The sequence below is a fragment of the Tenrec ecaudatus genome, chromosome 13 (assembly GCF_050624435.1).
Source record: "Tenrec ecaudatus isolate mTenEca1 chromosome 13, mTenEca1.hap1, whole genome shotgun sequence".
NCBI classification, from domain to species: Eukaryota; Metazoa; Chordata; class Mammalia; order Afrosoricida; family Tenrecidae; genus Tenrec; species Tenrec ecaudatus.
In genome coordinates, this window is record NC_134542.1 from 41,791,740 (window position 1) to 41,817,123 (window position 25,384).

Here is a 25,384-nt window from a genome sequence, read left to right on the forward strand (position 1 = left end):
AAGCTTCTCTTCCTGAAATTTTCCTGGGGGGCTCTAGTTCTTCAGGATCCATCTCTGTTTTCACTTGTTAAGCCAACATCATAACTTAGAGTAGAATTAATTTCTTGACTGTAGCACTCAGTATAAATCTTTAGTACATTACTTAGAATGTTTAAAGTTTTCTTTGCAACTGTACTTGAAATGTCCAGTATCTGGTACTTAATGGATACTTGACTATTTAATCAATGTCAAGATACTGCTACTGGATTTACTGAGTGTCGCTGAGGGTGCGTTTTCACTGACCTTTGAAGGAATTAGGTAGTCTTGTGATGGGAGGGAAGCAGAACTCATTCGTTACCTCCTGAGATGAGAGGAAGAACTGTTAAGTTGAGGTAAAATCATTGAAGACTTGAACTGGCTTAGGGAGTACAGTTGGCCTGCTAACTGCAAGCAGGGTCAGCAGTTGGAAGCCACTATCCGCACTCCATAGGAGAAAGATGAGGCTTTCTGCCCCTGTAAGGATTTACCGCCTAATGAAGTCATTGAGATGAAGAGGACATGAATTTCCATCTCACTCTGAGGAGCCCTGGTGGCTTCTGGGGCTATAAGTTGAGCTGTTCACCACAAGGTCAACAGTTTGAACCCACCAGCCACTCCAAGGGAGACAGGTGAGACTCTCTACTCCGGTAAACAGTTACAGTCCCCAAAACCTGGAGTAGGTTTCATCTGGCTTATAGGGTTGCTCTGAATCAGAATTGATTAGATGGCAGCTGGTTGGTTGGGATCATGAGAATTTTATAAGATTTGATTAAGAATTAAAAATTAAAAAATTCATAATGTTGCATTTTAATGACTATACTTTTGCTTTAAATAAAGTAGCTAGTAGACATTTCTTTTGCTATGTCTTTTAATTTTTAAAGTAATGACTGTACAAGTAATTTATACTTGAATTTTGTGAGGTGTAAGTAATACTGAGTTCAAGCTGAGGTAGGTTATTATACTATCTTCATATGTGGTTATTTTCATGGGTTATGGATTCGTTAATTGAGTCATAGAAATATCTGTTAGGATTAGCTCCTACATCCTCTTTAAACAGCTTGTTTTCTCCTTAAGACCCTCCTCAGTGTGGCTTATACTTTCTAGGATTAAAATACAAAAAGATCTGGATTTATTCAGGTCAGGTGCGATGTTGAAGATTTGCCTGTGTGGCGTATTGTATGAAATGTCTACAGTTAGGAATGTATGTAATCTTACCATCCAGCAGTTCTTCACATGCTCCTGGCTTTGGCAAACAAGGAGGGGTAACTTCCTTGGGTTGCTAGGGCTGTTAATCTTTTTTATACGGTTAGCAGCCCAACACATAGATCACCAGATCTCCTTGAGGTTTTTTTGTATTGTTCAATAAACATTCTTTGTTTTGCAAGAGGAAAAATGGATTATCCCCAAATCTTGTATGTTGATTTTGCTGCTGTTCTTTGATGGGGACTTAACATGTAAAGATACATTCAAGGACACCCACAGATAGTCTCGGGCAACACTGCTGTGTCTTACAAGGTCACCACGAATCTGACTTTGTTTAAACAAAAGATGTGCAAATTCTGGTACCCTTGCACTATACTTTTAATGGAAGGTATATACATTGTATTTTATATCTTATAAAATTATGTAAGTTTTTCTAACCCAATCTTCAACATTACCCTGAAATAATTTTTACAGACACACAGTGATTTGCATGCCTTAAAATAACAAGTGAGACCAATATAAGAAAAATCTCAATCTTGACAATTCTCATGGCTCCTCCTTTAGTATGAGTCTTGCAGGCTTTTTGGTAAATGCAAATCTCATGAACGTAAATAGTACTTTGATTCCTTAAACACACAGCACCACCACCACGCCCCCTCAGTGTACCAAGCCACTTAACCACCTTGGCATTTTGGGTAATGCATGACTTCAGTTTTGCGTTTTAAAATGTACCGTCGAAACAAAGGAGCTCTGGAGACACAGTGGGTTACATATGGCGAGCCTTTCAGGAGAAAGATGAGACTTGCTTTTCCCTAAAGATTTAGTCTCGGAAACCCACAGTGACAGGAATCAACCCAATGGCAAAGAGTTTGAGTTGAGTCAAGAGATAAAGAATCCCAATTTCCTTTTGAAGTCTTTAGAAGCAGCAGCCAATAGCCCTCCCATAAACTCCTCCCCACAAACTTATTTTGCTAAAAATTGGAGAAAAGTCTTAGTGAGGTTTCATCCAGGAGCCTAAGTAATTTGTGAATCCATGTTAGGTTTCTCTCTGCTACCTTCTGATAAACCCCATTTTCTCTTATTCTCTTCACCTCTCCATTTCATTCCCCCAATCCTTCTGTTCTGCCAGAGTCTATTCTGTGTTTGTCAGAGTAGAACTGTGCGCCATAGAGTTCCAGTTAACTGATTTTTAAAAAAAGCAGATACTGGCAACTAGCCTTTTTTCCAAGACACCTCTGGGGGTACTTGAAATAAACTGCCAACCTTTCAGTTGGCAAGTAAGTGCGTGAGCCATTTCCACTATCTAGATCAGTACTCAACCTGTGGGTCGTGACCCCTCTGGGGGGTCGAAGGACCTTTTCACAGCAAAATTACAGTTATGAAGTAGCAATGAAGATAGTTTTATGGTTGGGGTCACCACAACATGAGGAACTGTGTTAAAGGGTCACGGCATGAGGAAGGTTGAGAACCGCTGCTCGAGATCTTCCCTTTAGGTTATACTCCAGTGATCTGGAAACCTGTGCTTCACACAGAAAAACCTGTACATCTGCATATGGGTGAATTCCCTGTAGGTCATCTTTACGATGGGGTACTCAGTATTAAGGGAATCTTATTGCTATGAGCAATAGCATAAACACTAGAAGGTTTATGGGCACTGGTTAGTAAATGACAATCCCCGGGAGCCCGTTCTTTTGTCAGTCAAATACATGGACACCACAGACAGTGACTTTCTATCTGGATACTTTGAACTAATCACTGTCATCCAGACGATTCTGACTTGAACAAGGTAGAACTGGCCCTTTGTGTTTCCAAGACTAGATAGAACCAGACAGCCTCATCTTCCACTGGTGGGTTTGAACTGCTGACCTTGTGGTTAACAGCTCAGTTCACATAGCCCTCTACACCACCGGGGCTCCTTTCTTGAACTACAAGGAGTCTGAATTGTCAAGGGTTAAAAGGGAGGGAGTATTAATAGTGTCATAATTGCTGTAGGGAGAGATAAGCATAAACTTTTGAGTCTTTTCCTCCTCAAAACTTAACATTTGGGCCTGTGCTCTGTCCTCCTCCTCCATGTTTTCTTCAGTTTGCTTTTCATGCTTGTCACCAGCTCTGTGAGCAATCGTGTATGTCGTGCTCCCTTTTAAGCTGCTTGCATTTAAGAAGTGCAGGAATGTAAGTGTAGCTACAACTTGGAATGCTGGATAATTTTGACCATGTGGAGCTAGAGATGACAAAATATCCATAAATGTGGAAGCCGTGGAATTTTACAATTGGGGGGAGAATAGTTTGAAAACTAAGCAGATCTGAATATACATGTATGAAATATTTAGGTAATAGATAAATGTTGGAAAAACCTGTAATGATAACAGTCTAATCCATTTCCCAACTGTCGATTCTTAAGGAGCCCTGGTGACAGTGGTTATTCACTGGGCTGCTAACCACAAGGACAGCAGTTCAAAACAACTAGCCGCTCTTTGGGAGAAAGCCTGTGTAAAGAGCTACAGGAGCAGTTCTCCCCTGCTCTACAAAGTTGCTGTGAATTGGAGCCAGTGAGAGAGTTTGGTCAATTGGTTCCACAACTTTTGTGAAAATGGAATCTCAGACACAAAGTTACCTTTTATGAATATAGTAATACACATTTACTCTCAAGTATTTGAGTGGTAATGTTTTAGCACAAAACTCATTAAAAATAATTGCTGAGTTTTTGTATTTTTGATCTGTGCACTGTTATTGAGTGTTAATGGGCTCTTGCATTTTAATATTTGGGGTAATATGTTTGTGCATTGTATTGATTTTGATTCATTATGTCTGGGCTGAAAACGCAAATTCTCTGCAGGAGGTGGAACCAGCATTCACTCGTTTAAAACCCTATGTTGTGTGGAGCAGAAGTTGCAGACTATATGGTTACCCTGATTTACCCAATTATGTTTCCTGCCTGGCTCAGGATAATTGTAGCATTTGTGGTTCTTAGAAAACACAGTTTACTTCAACATGACACATGTACATACTTGTTTTTTATTATTTGTTTATTTTTTAAATTTATTTTTTTAAACATTTTATTAAGGCCTCATACAACTCTTATCACAATCCATACATACATCGACTGTGTAAAGCACACCTGTACATTCATTGCCCTCATCATTTTCAAAGCATTTGCTCTCCACTTAAGTCCCTGGCATCAGGTCCTCTTTTTTTTTTTTCATATTTGTTTTTTTAAAAGCTCAACCAGTTCCCTAAGGAAAATGATAGTAAATCTCCATCACTCTCTAGCCAGTCATTTAATGACTGAAAGGTTTTTATGTAGTCTTCCAAGGGGGAAAAAGTGTGTGTTGATCAGGAGGTATGATTTGAAAACTTTGAACTGGTGGCTTCTAGTAGTTTATAGAAAAATTCCATGATCAATTTCATTTTTTCTACATGTGTACATATATTTATTATATTTATTGCTATGTAGAATTTGAAGACAAAACACCTTTCGATTGAGGCCTCTGGCAGTTCTGTGACTCATATTTAGAACTTTTTTTTTTATGCTTTTGGCAGTTTTATTTTATCAAAGATGAGGATCCCAAGTTATAGAAGCTGTTACAGGTCTGATTTGCTTTAGAGCAACTGACGTGTGTATTTAAATTGCTGATCATAGTGTGCTTGTGAGACCTGGATTTGGGAGATTAACGAATAAAAACCCAAATCAAATCCATTGCCATTGAGTCCATTCTGATTCATAGCAACTCTATATAAGGTCTCTGAGATTGTGAATCAGTTGTGTAAAGCCCATTTGTATATTCCTTGCCCTCATCATTCTCAAAACATTTGCTCTCCACTTAAGCCCCTAGCATCAGCTCCTCATTTTTTCCCCTCCCTCCCCACTACCCCCTCCCTTGATGATTTATAAATTATTATTTTGCCATATCTTGCTCTGTCTGACATCTCCCGTCACCCACTTTTCTGTTGTCTGTCCCCCAGGGAGGAGGTTATATGTAGATCCTTGTAATCGGTTCCCCCTTTCCACCGCACCCTTATCTCCACCCTCCCTGTATCATCACTCTCACCACTTGTCCTGAGGAGATCATCTGCCCTGGATTCCCTGTGTTTCCAGTTCTTATCTGTACCAGTGTGCATCCTCTGGTCTAGCCAGATTGGTAAGGTAGAATTGAGATCATGATAGTGGGGAGGGAGGAAGCATTTAGGAACTAGAAGAAAGTTGTATGTTTCATCATTGCTACACTGCACCCTGACTGGCTAATCTCTTCCCCACGACCCTTCTGTAAGGGGATGTACAGTTGTCTACAGATGGGCTTTGGGTTTCCACCCCATACTCCCCCTCATTCACAATGATGCTATTTTTCTGATCATGCCTGATACCTGATCCCCTCGACGCCTCGTGATCTCACAGGCTGGTGGGCTTTGTTGCTTCTGAGCTAGATGGCCGCTTGTTTACCTTCAAACCTTTAAGACCCCAGATGCTATATCTTTTGATAGCCGGGCACCATCAGCTTTCTTCACGACATTTGCTTATTCACCTGCTTTGTCTTCAGCAATTGTGTCAGGCATGTGAGCATCATAGATTGCCAATTTAATAGAAGAAAATATTCTTCTTTGAGGAAGTACTTGAGTGGAGGCCCAATGTCCATCTGCTACTTTAATAGTAAACCTATAAATATATGCACATAGATCTATTTCCACAACCTCATATATAAATATATTTACATATGTACATGCCTGTATTTAGACCTCTATAAATGCCCTTTACTTCTTAGCTCTTTCCTCTATATCCTTGGGACTTTACTCTTGTCCCAAGATCATGCTCAGCCTTCATTTGGGTTACAGTAATTCCTTTCGGTTATATTACCCTTGGCCACGCCCCACTAGGCCTCTCACCACAGACCTGGATCACTTGCTGCTCCCTTGTCCCTGGGTTTGTTACCACCACTACCTTTCCCGCCTGCCTCCCCTCTCCCATGTCCCCCTGGAACTGTTGGTCCCATTGTTTTCTCCTCCAGATTGTTCATCCAGCCCATCTTATCTAGACAGACCTGTGGAGATAATAACATGCACAAAAACAAGACAGAGCAAAACCAAGCAACAAAATAAAACACACAAGAAAGAAAAGCTTGTAGTTAGTTCAAGGACTGTTTGTTGGTCCTTAGGTGTGTTTTCCACTCGAGTCTGTTGGGGTGCCAAGCCATGGCCCCATTCTTGGTATTCTCTGGGGACTTCGTTGCTCTGTTTCCCTTGCTATTCTGTTCCACGCCCTTAGTGTTTTGCCTCGGTGTGGTGGGATCAAATGGGCACAATTTCCACGCTGTCTCCAGTGTTGTCCCCTGTAGGGCTATGGGTCAGTGGAGGGATGTGTCTCATAGTGGGGCCGGCCATATGGTCCTCTGTGGATTCACTGCTCTGAGCAGGAACATCATCCTCAAGACTTGGTGGGCCAGGCTGTGCTCTACTCTCTATTCCTCCCCCTTCATTTTGCTCCCTTGTGCTCTGATCAGACATGCCCCTCTCCCGGAGCTGCAGATTCAGTGCTGTCCTCAGAAATAAATTATTCTGGGGAAGTAGGCCCATTTTAAATTCCTGGGACCTTTGACTCTTTTTCTTCTGGGGAAATGTGGCTCAGCTTGTATGAGACCAAGTTTCTGTCTAAAAAAGTCATAGCCATCTTGAGGGAGAACCTAGAGTTTTCTCTCTCGTTGCGAGGGCATTTGAGGTTTCCTTTGGGGTCAGGCAGTTTGTAAATGAGCTGCTTTCAGTGCCTGGTGTGTATGGGCAAAGCTAGTGGCTGGGAAGAATTGAAACAGCCACTTGTTAGACCACAATCATTTGACAATATAAATTCTTTATATACTTTTGTAATTTCAGAATTCTTTATGTACTTTTGTAATACAAAGCCATTTTGTGTTTGGAAAGAATGTTTTTACAAGTTGAAGGGGTAGACTGGTTTAAGGATACCAAATGATTTCATCCTCTGCATCTCTAAGATGCTGCTTAGGGACTTGTTAGAAGTGCAGACACTTAGGTTCTTCTCAAGTCTGCTATGTTTTAACAAGGATCTAGGTGGTCTTCTCCCACCCTCCCCCAGCCTATATTTGAGTTTTGAAAAGCGCTCTTGATAAACTCTTATTTTCATGTTCAGGTAGAATTGATTTTTTTGAGTGTAGTGTTGGGTCTCCCTAACCAACATTTGTGTGTGTGTGTGTGTGTGTGTGGTGTGTGTGTGGTGTGTGTGTGCTTTCTCTTCAGTTGGGAAAAGGTTTAGAATTAGTGCTAATTTATAGATTAGCTTTGACAGCCCATCTATACGAAATGAGTTGGTAAGGTGAGAGCAATTTGTAGTTGGATGGGAGAGGAAGCAACTCTATATTATCTGTTGAAATGGGATATATATTAAAAATTAGGAAAAATAGTACTTAATATAGTTTTACTAACCCACATTATTTAAGACTCTGTATTTAGCAAGATATTTTGATAATACATAGTAGAGAAATGCATTGTGTTGAGAACTCTTTGGAAGATGAAATTAAGAAACCTTTACTTCCTTTCTCTTAGATATTGAAGCTCAGATTCGAGAAATTCAAGGCAAGAAGGCTGCTCTTGATGAAGCTCAAGGAGTGGGCCTTGATTCTACAGGTTATTATGATCAGGAAATATATGGTGGAAGTGACAGCAGATTTGCTGGATACGTGACATCAATTGCTGCAACAGAACTTGAAGATGTAAGTTATTGATACAAGAGACAAGGTTTTTTGGAGGTTTGTGGTGGGTATGGGAACACATAAATGAATTTTCTGTTGTTGGGGTCACCTGGTTTATTCAGGGGAGAATGTTTCCTGCCAGAAAAATTTTATAGGTGTCCTCCCTCAGCTTCTGAAACTTTACTGAAAGTACTCAGTTCTGAAGGTTTTGCTCCCGAAATCAGTGCTGAATCTGTACACCTGAGCTATGTCTAAAGTAGCCCATGTTAGAAGCAGTTTGATTGTGAATTGTCTTGTCTGTACTTTTTGGTTCAGACTGGTACTTGGTGCTCCCCCCACACCCACCCCCGCCATTCATCTCGTATGAATGGACTGTCCATTAATACCTTTTTGTATCTTTTCAATTGCTCTGAAAAATGACCACCTCTCATTTTGAAATAAGATTTCTCAAAATGTGTTTTTTGGGTCAAATTTTGGTTGTTTTTTAAAAAAAATCATTTAATTGGGCGCTCTTACAACTCTTATTACAATCCGTTCATCAATTGTATCCGATATATTCATCCATATATTCCATCGATCTTTTCTAGACATTTACTTTTTTTTTTTTTTGACATTTACTTTCTATTGAGCCCTTGGGATCAGCTCCTTTTCCCGCTCCCCCGTGACTCAAAGTGCTTTTTATGTAGTCTGTCGAGTCACTTGCTTTATAAGGCCATCCCAAACATCCACATTTATTTGGTAAATATATATCTATGTTTGTATGTATGAGTTAGTCATAGACAAACTATAACATTTTATGTATATAGATTTATTAAAATGTTTATTTCTTAAAATATATTGATGAAATACAAAGTTAAAGTCATTTTTTTCTTTGCTACTTTTTAATCTTTCTTGGGTTTTTTTTAAAGAAATGTTTTAGTCCCAAAGAAAATTTATAGAAGCCAATTAAAAGGAATAATATTTTGGATTACCATGTCCTAACTTGATGGCTATATGTAGTAATAATTTCTTTCAGAAGACAATACCAGGCCACTCCCAAGGAGTTGGAGATTAAAATTGTGTTAAATGTTCAAATTTTCCAAGACCAGTAGACTTATATACCCCCCTTGGGTTCTGCATATTAGTGCAATGTTTCATAGACAATTTAAGGAAATGTCTGCTATAGAGTGACTGCTATGAAATTTCAAATCTGGGAAGGCTTTGGTGGGTATGCGGTTTTTATCTTACAGTAGATCATGCTCCCCAGGAAAACAAAGGATCATGTTTTAAATCACATCCCCTAGTTTAGTGTTCAGTGGTTCTCAACCTTCCTTGTGCCGTGACTGTAATATAGTTCCTCAGGCTGTGGTGACCACCACCCATAAAATTATTTTTGTTGGTAATTCATAACTAATTTTGCTACTGTTGTGAATTGGGCAACCCCTGTAAAAAGGGTCGTTCAGCCCCACCCCACCCCCAAAGGGGACATGACCCACAGGGTGCTCTGGATACCATCCACCTTAATCCTGTAACAGAATTCCCTCCAAGCAGTAGTCACAGAGGCTAGAATTTATAACACATCATCAAAAGGATTATGGCTAGAAGGGCTGTATTAAGTAAGTAACTGAATCTCACTATATGTCCCAGTAGCTGAGGGGGCAATTTCTATTTTAAAATAAAACTTGGGAGGTGTTATGATCTTCTTGAGAATGTTTCAGCATTACACACCTTTTACGTTACTAATGCAATACATACAGTGTAACATTTTTCTTGTTAAACATACTGGTAAAGGAAACAGGAGCCCTGGTGGGTTAGAGTTGGGCTCTAACTGCAGTTTGAAACCACCAGCTGCTCCTTGGGAGAAAAGTGAGGCTTTCTACTCCCAGAAAGAGTTACAGTCTCAGAAACCCACAGGAGCAGTTCTACCCTGTCTTGAGTGAGTCTGGTTTTGGTTTGGTCAGGGAAACGGGTGGAGCAGAGACACTTAAAGGCTCATGGATAAAATTCCATTATCTTCTTTTCCACAAGCTTTTTGAAGGCCCCTTGCACATTTAAAATTATTTTTATTGTTTCTGTTGTTAAATCTTGTTTAAAATACTACTTTTTAAAAATAAAAAGGAAAATAGAGATTTTAAAATAGAAACATTTTCTTCCTTAGTTGCCAGATTTGAAAACAGATTTCATAGGTTTTTTGAGAAAGCAGTATACTTAGTTTTTTTCTGGTTCCTAATTTCTTTGTTTTAATTAACTTACAGTAAACAAAAGTATAAAGAACTAAATTTAATAGCTTGAATTGTAAATAGTGTGTGTAAGTTTTATGAGCAGGGCCCACACATTCCTTAGCATGTGTTTCTGACATAGTATTTTGATGTGAGTCTTGGTGTTCATCTTTGTTATTTTCAAATTTGACCTTTTGCCCCCTCACTGCTTTTTGTGGGGTCATTGATTTTATTGCAGGATGATGATGACTACTCGTCATCTACAAGTTTGCTTGGTCAGAAGAAGCCTGGATACCATGCCCCTGTGGCATTGCTTAATGATATACCACAGTCTACAGAACAGGTAATTTCTCTTGAAAGTATATTTCATTCATTTGGAGAAAAGTGACTGGCAGTTCCCATGGAAAATCCATACATTTTAGGGATCAATTTTGGAATGTGTGTTAGGCAGGGTTGACTAGGAAAACAAATCCAGTGATAGTTGCATATGTGTACGAAAAAGTTTTATATTAAGACGTAATTATAGATTAAGAAAGAGCCCCAGCCCAGTCCAACTCAAGTCCCAAAGTGTGATATTTAGTGCCTCAGTCCCTCTTCAGACGTAGCTGCATGCAGTGGTGTAGCATGCAAGATCGCAGGCTGGAAAGTGCAGAGTCGGGTGACTCCAAGGTCAGTGGAAACATGGCAGGACATGTTTCTCAGGGTGGCCACCAGAGTCCCAGCAAGCTGGAAGGTGGAGCGGTTCCCAATGTCTTCCTGGTGAGGCGGCCGCATCCCCCAAGGGGGCACCATCAGTTTGTGACCTGATAGACAGTTGGATTCCACCCTACGTTGTGTGCATCTTCAAGTTGACATAAAATTATCTAACTACTACAGAATATTTTGAGCACTATTGACTTAGGAATAATTTGAAATTATCCTTAAGTTTATTTTGTAAAGGTAATTCTCTAAGGGTGTGTGAACTATAGAAATGTATGCCATGTATATTATCCTTTCCATAAGACTTATTTTTTCACGTTAACATTTACGCTTAAAATAATACCGACTAGTTTGTTGGTAGGCATTTATTAAACATGTTCCACGTTTTGTAATGATTGTATTTTTGTAATGTTCTGTCTGGTTATTTAATAACATGGGAGTAATAAGTGAGATGTGCTTCTTTTCAGTATGACCCATTTGCTGAGCACCGACCTCCCAAGATTGCAGACCGGGAAGATGAATACAAAAAGCATAGGCGCACCATGATAATTTCCCCAGAGCGTCTTGATCCGTTTGCAGATGGTAATTCTTTCCCACTTTTCTATAAGTATTCAGAAATTTATTTGTATTAAGTTGTCTTTAGCCCTTTGATTTTTTTTGGCATGCTTATGAATTTTTACTTTTATTTAAAAACTCCCCCTTACTACATAGATTTGTATAGATTGGGTTGAAGTCACAGATGCCGTATTCTTCATCTTTATAATGCAAGTTTTCTTTCCAGGTAGAAGGACAAGAAAATAATGAGCCAATGCCATAGAAACGCAAAGGGTTAAAGGTTTTTCTTTTACTTTTGTTTTGGGTACGCTTTCTATACTTTGACAAATGTCTGTTTCTGCTCAAAAATACTTTCAGATTATTGAAAGTTTTCATTCAAATTCCTAGACTTTTAGGAATGTTGTTTTTGAGAAACTTCCTGACAGTAGTGCCCCTCCCATGTTGCTCTAAATATAGCTTAGTAAATGCACCTACTTTGCTCTAAGCATAGTTAAAGGGAAACCCAAGTTATATAGACAAAGATTATGATAGTTTTCATAGTTGGAATCTGTTTTGCTAATTTTAGTGTGCAGGTCAGCACAAGGGGCAATAGTGAGCCTGATGGAAGCTTTCCTCAGGTGAGTGAGTTTCACAATCAAAATTTAGGTGCCTGTTTCTTAAAATTAGCTTCTGCTGCAGGTATACAAATTAGACTTTCAGCCTGCATGAATTAGTAGGGATATTCTTTTTTTTTACTTGCTTAATTGTAATTGATTTAAACATGTATGTCAGAATTCACAGGCCCATACTAACTGTCCTTAATTTCTTTCCTACAGCAGTACTGCTATATGCCAGTCCTGTCTGCATTCTTAAGGGTGCAGTTCAACACATCCTCTCTAGATTATGGTGAAAAAGTATTCCAAAGGAAGTCTTTATCAGAGCTAGTGTCAGAAAGAATGACACTGCCAATTGGGCATGATCTTCAGTCTAGGAAATGTCTTAGTATTTTATTTTATTTTCCTAAATCACAATGATGCTATACTATGTGTATAGCTAATTTCCACACTTCTAAAGCATAGTGTGCTTCTGTGAATCTTGTTATATATTGTTCGGGCTTCTTTAAAATATTTTGAAGTTTGTAAAGCAAATACTGAAACTTCATCCAAGAGACTATAACACATCTCTTTGTACATCACTTTTCTTCTGTGTGCATCTTAATGGTAGAAGTAATGTATTTCACACAATATGTTTCCAGTTGTAATTTATACTGCCTTAAGATTAAATATAGTATGTTTCTGGGTCAAAACTTAAGGAAAAAAAAAACATGAAGCCCTTTTTAGTGACAACAGAAGTAAGATGCTAGGCATATTTTTAAAAGATTTTCTGAACTATGCACTATTTTAGAAAATTGTATAAAGAGCTTACCTAAGCATAGTTATTTCGAGTCAGGATTTTAACAGCTTGAAACAGGTAATGTTTTGAATATAAATATCTTTCCAAAGTGTTACTAATGGTAAAGAGATAATTTTCTAGGCTTCTATTCTGCTGCTTGAAGTCAGAACTGCTGGTGGAGACAAAGGCACGAAAGTGTACGTATTCCGGATTAGCAACCCAGGAACCCATCACTTCTGAAGACTAAACTGTGCTGTCATTTTGTTTTTATATGCATTAAAATATTTGTTTTAAACTGCTGTAGATATGTTTGTGTTCAAACAGGTTAAATTGATCAGCAAAACTCAATAAAAAAGTAAGATGTATAATTATTAAAGTTTTCCATCAAAAGTAAATTAATTGATTACAAAATAACTTTAATATTAGAGCAGGGCAGATAAATCAACTGAATTTAATTATCTTTTATTTATTGTACTCTTGTCCTATTGCTGTTCTTTTCTGCAGGAGGGAAGACCCCTGATCCTAAAATGAATGCCAGGACTTACATGGATGTAATGCGAGAACAGCATTTGACTAAAGAAGAGGTGTGAACCTTTTTTTTTTTTTAATTTTATTGGGGGCTCCTACAGATATGAATCTGCTCATTTTAATGGTTGTGAAAGAATGTAAAGAAAATTGAGACTTCAAAGACTGTCACATTTCTTTCCCTTTCTGTTATTGTACACATAGTGGTATAATATTAGTAGAAATTAAGAACCTCTTCCAAATTTCTATCACCTCCCCAAAATTATTCCTTGAAAGACAAGGAAGGCTTAAAGAGACGGAGACCAGGGAGGTTGGAGGAGTGCAAACACTCACTGTCTTAAGAACTGTGGAGACCTAGGTGGGAGGGTACGCTGAGAAACGAGCTTTGTATTTTGATTTTTTGTTTTGTTTCTATGAATTTTTACAGCTATAATTTCTTTACTTAACCCTTGTACGGGTTTACATGATTGTAATCCATAATTTTAGTTCCACTTTTTATCTTAACTTTTTTGTACTTGCTACTTAAGTGAGTTTTAAAGGAAATTTATTCAAAGGGACTTAAGTATTCAGTGTTGAAAACATGAAGGTGGTTTACTTGACACACACACACACATTTGGGTCACCTGTGTTACAGGTTCTTGTTTATTGAGCAGAAAGACATTGTGAGAAAGTGAGAATCTAGAAAAGGAGAATCGTGTAGAAAGAAGAGTTGGTGCAGCATACAATAAAGTATTAAGCGGAAATCGCTGTAGTATTAACAAAGAAGTTACTATGTAGAAGACGTGTGAAGGACAAATACTCACTGTTTATTCAAATATTTTCCAGAGAGAAATTAGACAACAGTTAGCAGAAAAAGCTAAAGCTGGAGAACTAAAAGTCGTCAATGGGGCAGCAGCATCCCAGCCCCCATCAAAAAGGAAGCGGCGTTGGGATCAGACAGCTGACCAAACTCCTGGTGCCACTCCCAAAAAGCTGTCGAGTTGGGATCAGGCAGAGGTATTTTTTTTATATTGACAAGGATTTTCTCTGTTGTAGAGGAAGGATGGTCCTGGTTTTAAAAAGTGAAACATTGTGATTGAGGTGGAGACAGGGAGGATGTTCTCTGTCATAACAGATGTTTCAGACATAACAGATGCATCCCGTGTGCAGGTTGGATACAGGATGATGGTGGTCCTCATTTACTAGATGAATAATTATGCATCTGATTTAACCCCTCAGGTGTGTAGTGCTGCTACATTCCTTGAATCATTAGACTTTATTTACCCTGACAGACCTCTTCAGCTGATTTTACTCATTTTCCCCTCAAAAGAAAAACAACCAAAGAAAATCTCATTTCCCACCATGGAGTTTTTCACCTCTGTCCTCATCCACCCTGCTTTTCTACATGTTTGCATATGAACTGTTCGTGCAAATGGACCACCTGATACTGAGTACCTGCCTAAGCTCCAGTTCCCATTTCCTCACGCTTGCTTAGAAATTCATATGTAATATCAGTTTTCCCCTTTTTCCATCACTCAATACCTTCTGTTACTCCACTCTCTAAAATAATCCTACAGAAAATCATCCCTTGGCTCTCACACCCCCTTTCACCTACCATCCCATTTCTCTCTCTACTGCAGAATGCCTTGAATTGGGTGCATATTCTTGCCGTCTCCCCTTGTTTGCCGGTACCACGTCGTCAGTCTTCCTGTTAGCTCTGACTTGAAGCCGCATTTTCTTTTAGGCTGTGCACTCTTGGTTCTCTCCTTACTCTCCTGGCTATTCCCTCTCAGTCCTCTGTCTTCCTTACCTCTCGGAGTGTTAGAAGTGAGTGCGCTAGTGCGCTGTATGAGGACCTCTTTTCCTTCTACACCCGCTTCCCAGGATTTTGTTTCTGCCCAGAGAATCCTGTTCTATGAACAAGGGGGCTCCCAAGTGCTCGGAAAAGTCCATTATCTTTCAATTCTGTTGTTTTCCATTAACTTTTGGAACCCGTTATACACACAATTCCCCAATTTTTCTAAATCTAGCTTTTTTTCTTCTCTCAAATGGTTAATCTGTACAGCCTGACTTTTTATGTGAAAGTCCAATTTATGCATTTCAAAGTCAGTATTTCTATAGTAAAATTGCTGACTTCCTCTACTAACCCACTTCCTTTCACTTGCTCATCTGGTCTGTCTCGTGTCCGGTTCAAACCAAACATTTATGACAGAGTGTTAGTCCAGGTAGATTAGAGAAACAAATCCATAGAAACTCTTATTTGTATAAGAGAGAGTTTTATATGAAGGGTAATAGTACATGAAGAAAGCATCCCAACCCAGTCTGGTCCAAGCCCGTAAGTCTGATACTCGCCCATATGTCTGATACCGATAAGAAGTCCTCTTTAGACTCAGGAAACACATGCAATGACGCCAGATGCAGGGTGATCACTGGCCAGTGGGTAGACCGTCTTTCGATCCAGTTGTGGTGTCAGCATCTCAGCGATGGCAAGGGTCTCTGGCTTTTCCAGCTTCAGAGGTCTGGTTTAACAGACTATGTCCTTGTGACTTCTCCAGCTGAGGGCACTAGTGTAGTTCCATGTGTCTTGTCAGCTGCAGTGTCTCCCAGGAAGTGGGCAGAGTGAGAGATAGTGTCTCCCTCCTCCAAGAAGGAATACGGGATTTCCCAGAATTCTCAGGGAAAGACAATGCCCACACACAGGCCTCATTGGCTGTGTCTGATTGACAGACTAGACTCCACCCCTTCACTCATAATCCTCGCAAATTGTCCCCAGATTATGTAACTACCACACACAGTCATTTAGAAGTCATCCTACATTAACTTTTTCCCTGACACCATATCCTAGCTTTAATAATACCATATATTCAAGTTCTAACATACTGTTGCCCAAAATGGGCAATAACACCCCCGGTGGCTGCTGGACATCCCAGGGATGCTGCTAAAGCACATGCTACACCAGTGATTCTCAACCTGTGGGTCATGACCCCTTTGGGGGTCCCACAGCCCTTTCACAGGGGTCACCCGATTCATCACAGTAGCAAAATGACAGTGATGAAGTAGCAATGAAAATAATGTGATGGTTGGGGGGGTCCCCACCACATGAGGGACTGTGAAAGAGTGGTGGCATGAGGAAGGTTGGGAACCGCTGCTCTACACTTTTACCTTGGGCTGTAGTCCAAAAGCCTTTGAAGTGCAGGGGGGGACAGCGTGGGGGGGGGGCTAGGTGCTGAGTAAGTTTGTTTTTTTTCCTGCTGATAGAACAATAGACCAAATAAGTTTGGGAACCTATGCTCTAGCCATTTCAGTGACTTACTGTCTCTACCACACTAGCCTGAAAACAACACTAGCTGAGCCTAATATAGATTTATTCACAGATCAAGAAAAGCAAAACAATGCTCAAGTCCTACCGCATATTTTCCTAAACTAGAAATTGAAATACAGTAACCTAATATACAATTCTTAATTTAGGAATTCCCTTTTGCTTGCTGATAATTTGAATTGAGAGCAACATCTAGCATTGAGTTTTTAATGCCAGGAAAGAATAGCTTATCTTCCCAGATGGGTTTTTGTACAATCTATACACAGCTAAACCAGAATTCCTCAATTTCAGTCTGTAGCAATATATATAGGATGCTTTAAAAAAAATCATAGAAATTCTGTTCAATTTTTCCACAAAGTTTTAAAGCCTGCCTCATGATTTTTTTTTAAAAGAACAGTGTGTTCTGCCTTAAAGTTTTCCGTGTTATTCTGCAGATTTGCTAACTCACAAAGCTAGGTGAAAGTCTTGTTTGTACTAGCCATCTAATGTTAAAACAAATGTGTGAGGTACTATAAAATTTGTAGAAAACATGTGAGTCAGAATTAGACGTTTTATTTTGTTTACACTAAACCACCTGCTGAGTTGATAGGATATTTCTATGCTGTGCCTTTTTTAATATATCATTGCTACCGATGCTCTACACTACTTGTTACCTAACTTCCTTTTAACTACTATGGAACCTTTGACCACTTCGGCCTGCTGTTATCCCCCCTTGCACTAATGTAAACTTAAGTAAAAGGTTAAGATTATGTAGTACTGCCTGGTTACAATTACTAAGGTGGTCCAAAAATTATTTTTTCCCCCTGTATAATCTCGTGGGGTTTTTAAAAATCATTTTATTGGGGGCTCATACAACTCATCACAATCCATTCATACATCCCTTGTGTCAAGCACATGTGTACATTTGTTGACATCATCATTCTCAAAACATTTTCTTTCTACTTGAGCTCTTGGTATTAGCTCCTCATTTTCCCCCTCCCTCCCTCATGAACCCTTGATAATTTATAAATTACTAGTATTTTGTCATGTCTAACACTGTCCGATGTCTCCCATTACCCACTTTTCTGTTGTCCATCCCCCAGGGAGGGGGTTATATGTAGATCATTGTGATCGGTTCATGATCAAAAATGCTTAAACACCTGTACACAATAAAAATTAGAGTTGATCTTATTTTTATTCATGATGACACTACATTACATGTCAGTAACTGGACTGAGCTGATGTTTTGTTATGTTTCCAGAAGTAAATTGCCACACCTTTCTTACAAGGTACCCCTGGGTGGATTTGAGCCTTCCGCTTTTTAGTTTGAAGCGTAGTGCATTAGCCATTTGTTACTACCCAGGGAATCCTCTCTAGACATGTTTAACCAAAACCACAAAAATGCTATTGCAGCGCCTGCGTCCTCCTTCCTTCAAGCCCCACTTTAAGAAGCGCTGCTATAATTAGAGCTGAAATTTGTCAATTGCAGAGCTAAATAGAGGCATCATTGTTAGTCTTCTCCATGACATAGCTATTAGTGGCGTGTCCAAAACTTTTCTCCATAATTTGTTTTTGTTTTTTTTTTGGGAGGGGGGTGATTAGGGCTTTTTGCAGCTTCAAATTTAAAGTTTGTATTTAATCATAAACCTAATTGTTAGAAAGTAGTTATCTTTCATATAGAAATATACTCTAACTTTTAGTTATAGTGCATAGAAGTAGATTTGTTTAAAAGAGTTTTAAACAAAATTTTCAGTTATTTCTGTGTTGATATGTGACCTTTTTTCTTCTTTCTTTTTTAAGACTCCTGGGCATACCCCTTCCTTAAGATGGGATGAGACACCAGGTCGTGCGAAGGGAAGTGAGACTCCTGGAGCAACCCCAGGCTCAAAAATATGGGACCCTACACCCAGTCATACGCCAGCAGGAGCTGCTACTCCTGGGCGAGGCGATACTCCAGGCCATGCGACACCAGGCCACGGGGGCGCGACTTCCAGTGCTCGTAAAAACAGATGGGACGAGACTCCCAAAACAGAGCGAGGTACTTCTAGTGTGGAGCCTGGCTGTTTGTTTTGGTTAAATGTTGACTTGATAAACCGGGTGTTTCAAGATCTGTCCTTTGTAGCCTTGGTTTAACAAGCAACTGACTAGTTGCTTTGGGACATAGGGAACAGGGTTTTGTTAAATAGGAGAAAGACAGGGTTTTCTTCTAACATAAAGTTGAGTCTGGAAAACTCGAGTTTTCATGGCGCTGTGAGTCAGCATCAACTTGATAGCCTAGAGTTTGGCTTTTTGTTTTTTATATGCCTAATAGAGGGGGACTTCAAAAAGTGTTTGAAAAATGGAATTAAAGGATCCTGAAAAATGTCCACAAACTTTTGAACCCCCCCTTTCGTATTTTGCCTTGAAATGGGTTAAGGTTATTACTATTGGGAAGACCTTTAGGGGGAGTAAAGTTTGTAGACTATAGCATCTTGCTTTTTGTGTAGGTAGTATGAAGCTGAGCTTTTATTAGCTGCTTTTGAAAAATAAAATCACCGTGGCAAGTTAAAATGCAGTTGTAAATCTGCTTGATTAAAGTTGTGTAAATATTACTGAATCGAAGAGTACTTCTCATGTAATAAAAGAGAAAAGCGATTACAGGTTGAACTGCAGATTGGCTCAGCTGTGTGGAGAAATAAAGGAAATGAATCAAGGCTAGGAGGGTTCTGGTATTATACATGGTTATTGTTGTATATTGGTGTTGTGTTGAGTGGGGATAGAAACAACACTAAACAATTAAAAGGTGGATAAATGTGAAATGGAACATGAAAACTCAAAGTGGAGACCCTCTTAGGAATGTCCTGTTTCTTAACAAGAACATACTAAGCATTTAAGCAGTTTGAAAACGACGTCATTATAAGCAAATGTGAAGAAAGCTGATGGGGCCTGGCTATCAAAAGATAGAGTGTCTGTGGTCTTAAAGGCTTGAAGGTAAACAGGCACCCATCTAGTTGAGAAGCAGCAAAGCCCACATGGAAGAAGCGCACCAGCCTGTGTGATCATGAGGTGTTGATGAGATCAGGTATCAGGCATCAAAGACCCAGAACAAAATATCCTATCAGTGTGAATGAGGGTAAATGCAGAGTGGATATCCAAAGCCTATCTTTAGACAATTGGACATCTCCTTACAGAAGGGTCAGTCGGGGTGCAGTATAGCACTAATGAAACGTAGAACTTTCCTCTGCTTCTTTAATGACCCCTCCCCCCAACTATCATGACCCCAGTTCTACCTTAAAAATCCAGCTAGACCCGAGCATGTGCACAGTACAGATAGAGCTGGAAACACAGGGCATCCGGGGCAGATAAAGCCCTCAGGACCAATAATGAGAGTAGTGATACCAGGAGGATAAGGGGACAGTAGAGGGAGGAAGGGGAAACTGATCGCAATGATATACATCCCCTCCCAGAGGGGCGGACAACAGAAAAGTAGGTGAAGGGAGATAGCAGTCAGTAAAGACATGAAAAAAAAAACTATAAGTTATCAGTGGTTCATGAGGGAGGGAAGGGGAGGCGGGAAATACCAAGGGTTCAAATAGAAAGAAAATGTTTGGAAAATGGTGGGAACAAATGTGCTTGACACAGTGGATGTATGTGTGTGGATTGTGATAAGAGCTGTACAAGCCCCCAATAAAATGATTTTTTTTAAAAAGCACCCTTGTTTCAACAGTCATTGGAACTGTAGTCTAAATTCTTTTGCTTCTCTCTTTAAAGATACTCCTGGGCATGGAAGTGGATGGGCTGAGACCCCTCGAACAGATAGAGGTGGAGATTCCATCGGTGAAACACCAACTCCAGGAGCCAGTAAAAGAAAGTCCCGTTGGGATGAAACACCAGCTAGTCAGATGGGTGGAAGCACTCCTGTTTTGACCCCCGGAAAAACACCGATTGGCACACCAGCCATGAACATGGCGACTCCTACTCCAGGTAGAAGCTCTGATGGGAAGTCATTGTTTCCTCTTCCGACAGTAGTTTGAAGACGTCTTCCTGGTTCTCTGTGTGCTAGTAATGCTGTTGGTTAGCATCATGAGAGCGGTGGTTGGAGTTTATACTATAAAGTCAATCAAGTATTAGAGTTCATGTCAAACGTCTTATATCTAAAGATCTGTTTAGTGATACAAATTTGTAGTCTAGATTTTTGAAGCAGTGTCATGTTTTTGCTAGGTCACATAATGAGTATGACTCCTGAACAGCTTCAGGCTTGGCGGTGGGAGAGGGAAATTGATGAAAGAAACCGTCCACTTTCTGATGAAGAACTAGATGCTATGTTCCCAGAAGGCTATAAGGTAATAACTGCTAGCATTTCATGTGAATTTAATTTTCTTCTTTAAACTACTAGGTAGGTGAGAATTATTTTGGGAGTATGGAATAGGTGCAAATACTAGCTATTAGGTTCCTTAAAGTGCTTAACTGCTGAAAGGTCTGTGGTTTGAAGCCACCAATTGCAGGAGAAAGATGAAGAAGAGACCACCTGCTTTCATATCAGTGTACCCTACGGAGCAAATCTACTTTGTCTTACAAGGTCTGTGTAGGTCTCTGTAGGTCCTAGATCAGTCAGAATCAATTCATTGGCAGTACGGATAGTGCTGCTTTGAGTCCGAATTGACTGGGTAACGGGACGGGTGGTTGCGGCCCCTAATTTAAGCAGCTGTGAACATTCACAACTGCCTTTTTTTATCTTTATTAGGTACTTCCACCTCCAGCTGGTTATGTTCCTATTCGAACTCCAGCTCGGAAACTGACAGCGACCCCAACACCTTTAGGTGGTATGACCGGTTTCCACATGCAAACTGAAGATAGGACTATGAAGAGTGTTAATGACCAGCCATCTGGAAATCTTCCATTTTTGAAACCTGATGATATTCAGTACTTTGATAAACTATTGGTAAGTGATGATGGCAGAAATGAAAATGTAGACTTTATTTGGCAGTTACAAATTGCAGTAACTCACCCTGGGATTTTTTTCTGTATACTATCAGGTTGATGTTGATGAGTCAACACTTAGTCCTGAAGAGCAAAAAGAGAGAAAAATAATGAAATTACTCTTAAAGATAAAGAACGGAACTCCTCCAATGAGAAAGGTGAGAAGCAGGGCATCGGCTCATTACACTCATTATGTTTTTGCGGGTAAGCGTTCTGGAAAATGTTCTCCCTTTTGCCTCGGAGGCCTTTAAAATACTAAGATTTTGAGGTAATGCGTGGAAAGAATTACATGGGGAATTGTATTAGCCACTCCATGGCTCTTTGTTAGCATTGTATGTTTCTTGAAAAAGGTGGATTGTTTAGGAGGAATTAGGATATTTTACCCTCTGGTTTCATTGTTGCGCTAAATTACTTTTCTTGGAGTTTGAAGAAGGTTGAGTTTTTGTCAGAGCAGGTCAAACTTTATTTTACTTTTGATGGGTAAAACGCAGACTCTTTGTGCTGTTTATTAAGCTATAGGAAATCATGAAATAACTTGTTTGTTAAAATCTTTGATTATAAAGAAGGCACCTTTTCTTAAATCTTGTGGGTTTTGTTTTATTTTTAGGCTGCATTGCGTCAGATTACTGATAAAGCTCGTGAATTTGGAGCTGGTCCTTTGTTTAACCAGATTCTTCCTCTGTTGATGTCTCCTACACTTGAGGATCAAGAACGTCATTTACTTGTTAAAGTCATTGATAGAATATTATATAAACTTGATGACTTAGTTCGACCATATGTACACAAGGTATTTTTCAAGTAGTTTTTCTAATGATTTGATGTTAGGTTTTTTTCTTTTTTCATTTTATTGGGGGCTTGTACTACTCTTATCACAGTCCATATATTGAATGAATCAGGCATGTTTGTACATATGTTGCCTTCACTCTTTTCTAGACATTTACTTTCTACTGAGCCCTTGGTATCAGCTCCTCTTCTCCCTCGACCCCTCACAACCCTCTGATCAATTGTACATTGTTGTTTTCATCTCATACTCACCACTGTCTCCCTTCCCCCATGTTTTTGTTCTGATTTGATGTTTTTATTTTTTAATTTACAAGGAATTCATGCCATTTTTTGCTAGTTTGTGAAATTTATAAATTCTGAAGCTGATCTTATAAGTTCATGATAGGAAGAGAGAATTTCTGCCTTTGGAAGCTACTCTCATACTCTTCCAGGCCTTTCTCTTTGCATAAGCCTTACTAGGGCTGTGTGTTTATAGGTGTGACTTTATTGCCAAAATCAGCATTATGCAAAGTTGGTGAATGACCACATCAGATCACTGAATGGAAAGTTAACACATCATTACACAGTGAGCAGATCACATCATTACGACTCACCCTAATTGACAAGAACACCCTTTAAGCAGCACAGCCAGGGTTACTGTGCCATTGTACTTCAGAGCTCATCGTTGCTAGATTGTCCTTATGCCAGCAGTACATCCTCAGTGCACATGATAGTAGGATATTAGATTTTTTAACCGTAGTCATAAATGGGAAGTGTTGAAGAAGGATAGTGAGGAGTCACTGCTTTTTTTTCCTCTTTCATTTGCTTGGTAAAGTAGTGTGAGAAAAAAACGCTACCTTGTCCTGCCTTGTCATGCTGATGGTAATTACGGTTTAGAATTGCAAAGTGCAGTTAGTGGTTCCCATAACTTGTCACCTTCATCTGGGGTCTGAAATTCTGTAATTAAAATTAGTAGACAACAACAAAATTAGTCAACAGCGTGGTTAAAGTGGTCATTAAAATTTTGAATTCCCTGTATGTATTTAATTCTACTGCATGAGCATAGATGGCATCAGTAATTGCTGGAAAATGACACTTTCCTCCTTCCCTCCAGATTCTTGTGGTTATTGAACCACTGTTGATTGATGAAGACTATTATGCTAGAGTGGAAGGTCGGGAGATCATTTCTAATTTGGCGAAGGTACGTATGTGAAATTTCTAGAGGAGAGGGTTTTATGTCTGTGGGTGTTCTATGCTGGGAGGTTCGGGTTAGCAACTCAGCGTTTTTCTTGTGTTTTTAGGCTGCTGGTCTGGCTACTATGATCTCCACCATGAGACCCGACATAGACAACATGGACGAGTATGTCCGTAACACCACTGCGAGAGCCTTTGCTGTGGTGGCATCTGCCCTGGGCATTCCTTCTTTATTGCCTTTCTTAAAAGCTGTGTGTAAAAGCAAGAAGTCCTGGCAAGCAAGACACACCGGTATTAAGATTGTGCAGCAGATAGCTATCCTTATGGGCTGTGCCATCTTGCCCCACCTCAGGAGTTTAGTTGAAATCATTGAACACGGTAAGTTGAGTAAAACAACTGTCCTGCACTTAGGGCCCTTCCAGTTGGGGAAGACAGGAAGAAGGGCTCTAGCTACATAATCAGGTGTATTTCATGTTGGGTTTCTACTCCTACCCTCTTCAACAGTCATTACAGCTCAAACCGACCTCTGTGTAATGTGAACAGGTCCTACAGTTGGGACCTTTTGAGCGCAGGCTGGGGCATGCTGATAGGGTCTGGATGGTGCTTGGGTCAAGTCTCTGTCTGGTTTTCTAGGTCTTGTGGATGAGCAGCAGAAAGTGCGGACCATCAGTGCTTTGGCTATTGCTGCCTTGGCTGAAGCAGCAACTCCTTACGGCATCGAGTCTTTTGATTCTGTGCTGAAGCCTCTGTGGAAGGGTATCCGTCAACACAGAGGGAAGGTAAATCCTCACAGTCCATTTGATATTTCTTGTGATTTCTACTCTTTAATGTTAAAGCAATGAAAGTCTAATTTACCAATATGGATATTTCTTATTTTAAAATAGGGTCTGGCTGCTTTCTTAAAAGCTATTGGGTACCTGATTCCTCTCATGGATGCAGAATATGCCAACTACTATACTAGGGAAGTGATGTTAATCCTTATCCGAGAATTTCAATCTCCTGACGAAGAAATGAAAAAAATTGTGCTGAAGGTAATTGTTCTAGCCCGTTGTTGTAGGTTTGTTCATATAAATTTGGTTTGCTTTTTGTTGTAATTTTTTGGGGGGTCTTACAGCTCTTATTTATTTAACTTTTTAAATCATTTAATTGGGAGCTCGTACAACTCATCACAGTCCCATACATGCATCCACCCATTGTGTCAGGCACATTTGTACATTTGTTGCCATCTTCATTCTCAAAACATTTGCTTTCTGCTTGAGCCCTTGGTATCAGCTCCTCATTTTTCCCCTCCTTTCCCGACCTCCTCTCTCACGAACCCTTGATAATTTATAGATTATTATTATTATTTTGTCATGTTTTATGCTGTCCGACATCTCCCTTCACCCACTTTTCTGTTGTCCATCCCCCAGGGAGGAGGTTATATGTCGATCTTTGTAATCGGGTCCCCCTTTGTATCCGACTTCCCTTCACCCTCCTGATTATAGCTCTAACTACATACATAAGTTGTATTAAACATTTGTACATATGTTGCCCTCATCATTTTTTAAACATTTACTCTCTGTTTGAGCCCTTGGTATCAGCTCCTCTTTTTCCCTTCCCTCTCCCCCCTTGGGGAGATTTTAAAAATTATTTCAATGTATTCCTTTAGAGATCACCATACTGTATTTTGATTTATTTATTTTTAATTTCAGGTGGTAAAACAGTGTTGTGGAACAGATGGTGTAGAAGCAAACTATATTAAAACAGAGATTCTTCCTCCTTTTTTTAAACATTTTTGGCAACACAGAATGGCTTTGGATAGAAGAAATTATCGGCAGGTAATTGCTTACTTCACATCATTCATTGTGTATGTGTGGGTATTGAAGCATAGGTTTGGCTAATTTTAAGCCAGTTTTGCTGTTAAGCTTTTTTGTGTGTGTCCTGATAATCTC

General features: G+C 39.6%; 1 protein-coding gene across 2 annotated transcripts in view; it reads left to right on the forward strand.

The window, feature by feature from the left end:
- Positions 1–25,384, forward strand: part of SF3B1 (splicing factor 3b subunit 1) — a 34,707-nt gene that overhangs the window by 2,669 nt on the left and 6,654 nt on the right. Inside the window, exons 2-17 of one of the 2 annotated variants that reach the window (XM_075530039.1) lie at positions 7,768–7,934; positions 10,350–10,454; positions 11,278–11,392; positions 13,241–13,320; positions 14,087–14,257; positions 18,339–18,576; positions 20,289–20,501; positions 20,739–20,860; positions 21,262–21,459; positions 21,554–21,655; positions 22,105–22,284; positions 23,374–23,460; positions 23,561–23,831; positions 24,087–24,232; positions 24,338–24,484; positions 25,145–25,270. In XM_075530039.1, coding sequence (XP_075386154.1) covers positions 7,768–7,934; positions 10,350–10,454; positions 11,278–11,392; positions 13,241–13,320; positions 14,087–14,257; positions 18,339–18,576; positions 20,289–20,501; positions 20,739–20,860; positions 21,262–21,459; positions 21,554–21,655; positions 22,105–22,284; positions 23,374–23,460; positions 23,561–23,831; positions 24,087–24,232; positions 24,338–24,484; positions 25,145–25,270 — 2,468 coding nt within the window. Of the gene's footprint in view, positions 1–7,767; positions 7,935–10,349; positions 10,455–11,277; positions 11,393–11,455; positions 12,934–13,240; positions 13,321–14,086; positions 14,258–18,338; positions 18,577–20,288; positions 20,502–20,738; positions 20,861–21,261; positions 21,460–21,553; positions 21,656–22,104; positions 22,285–23,373; positions 23,461–23,560; positions 23,832–24,086; positions 24,233–24,337; positions 24,485–25,144; positions 25,271–25,384 lie in introns of those variants that run through there. The other variant, XM_075530040.1, reaches the window with a different exon arrangement.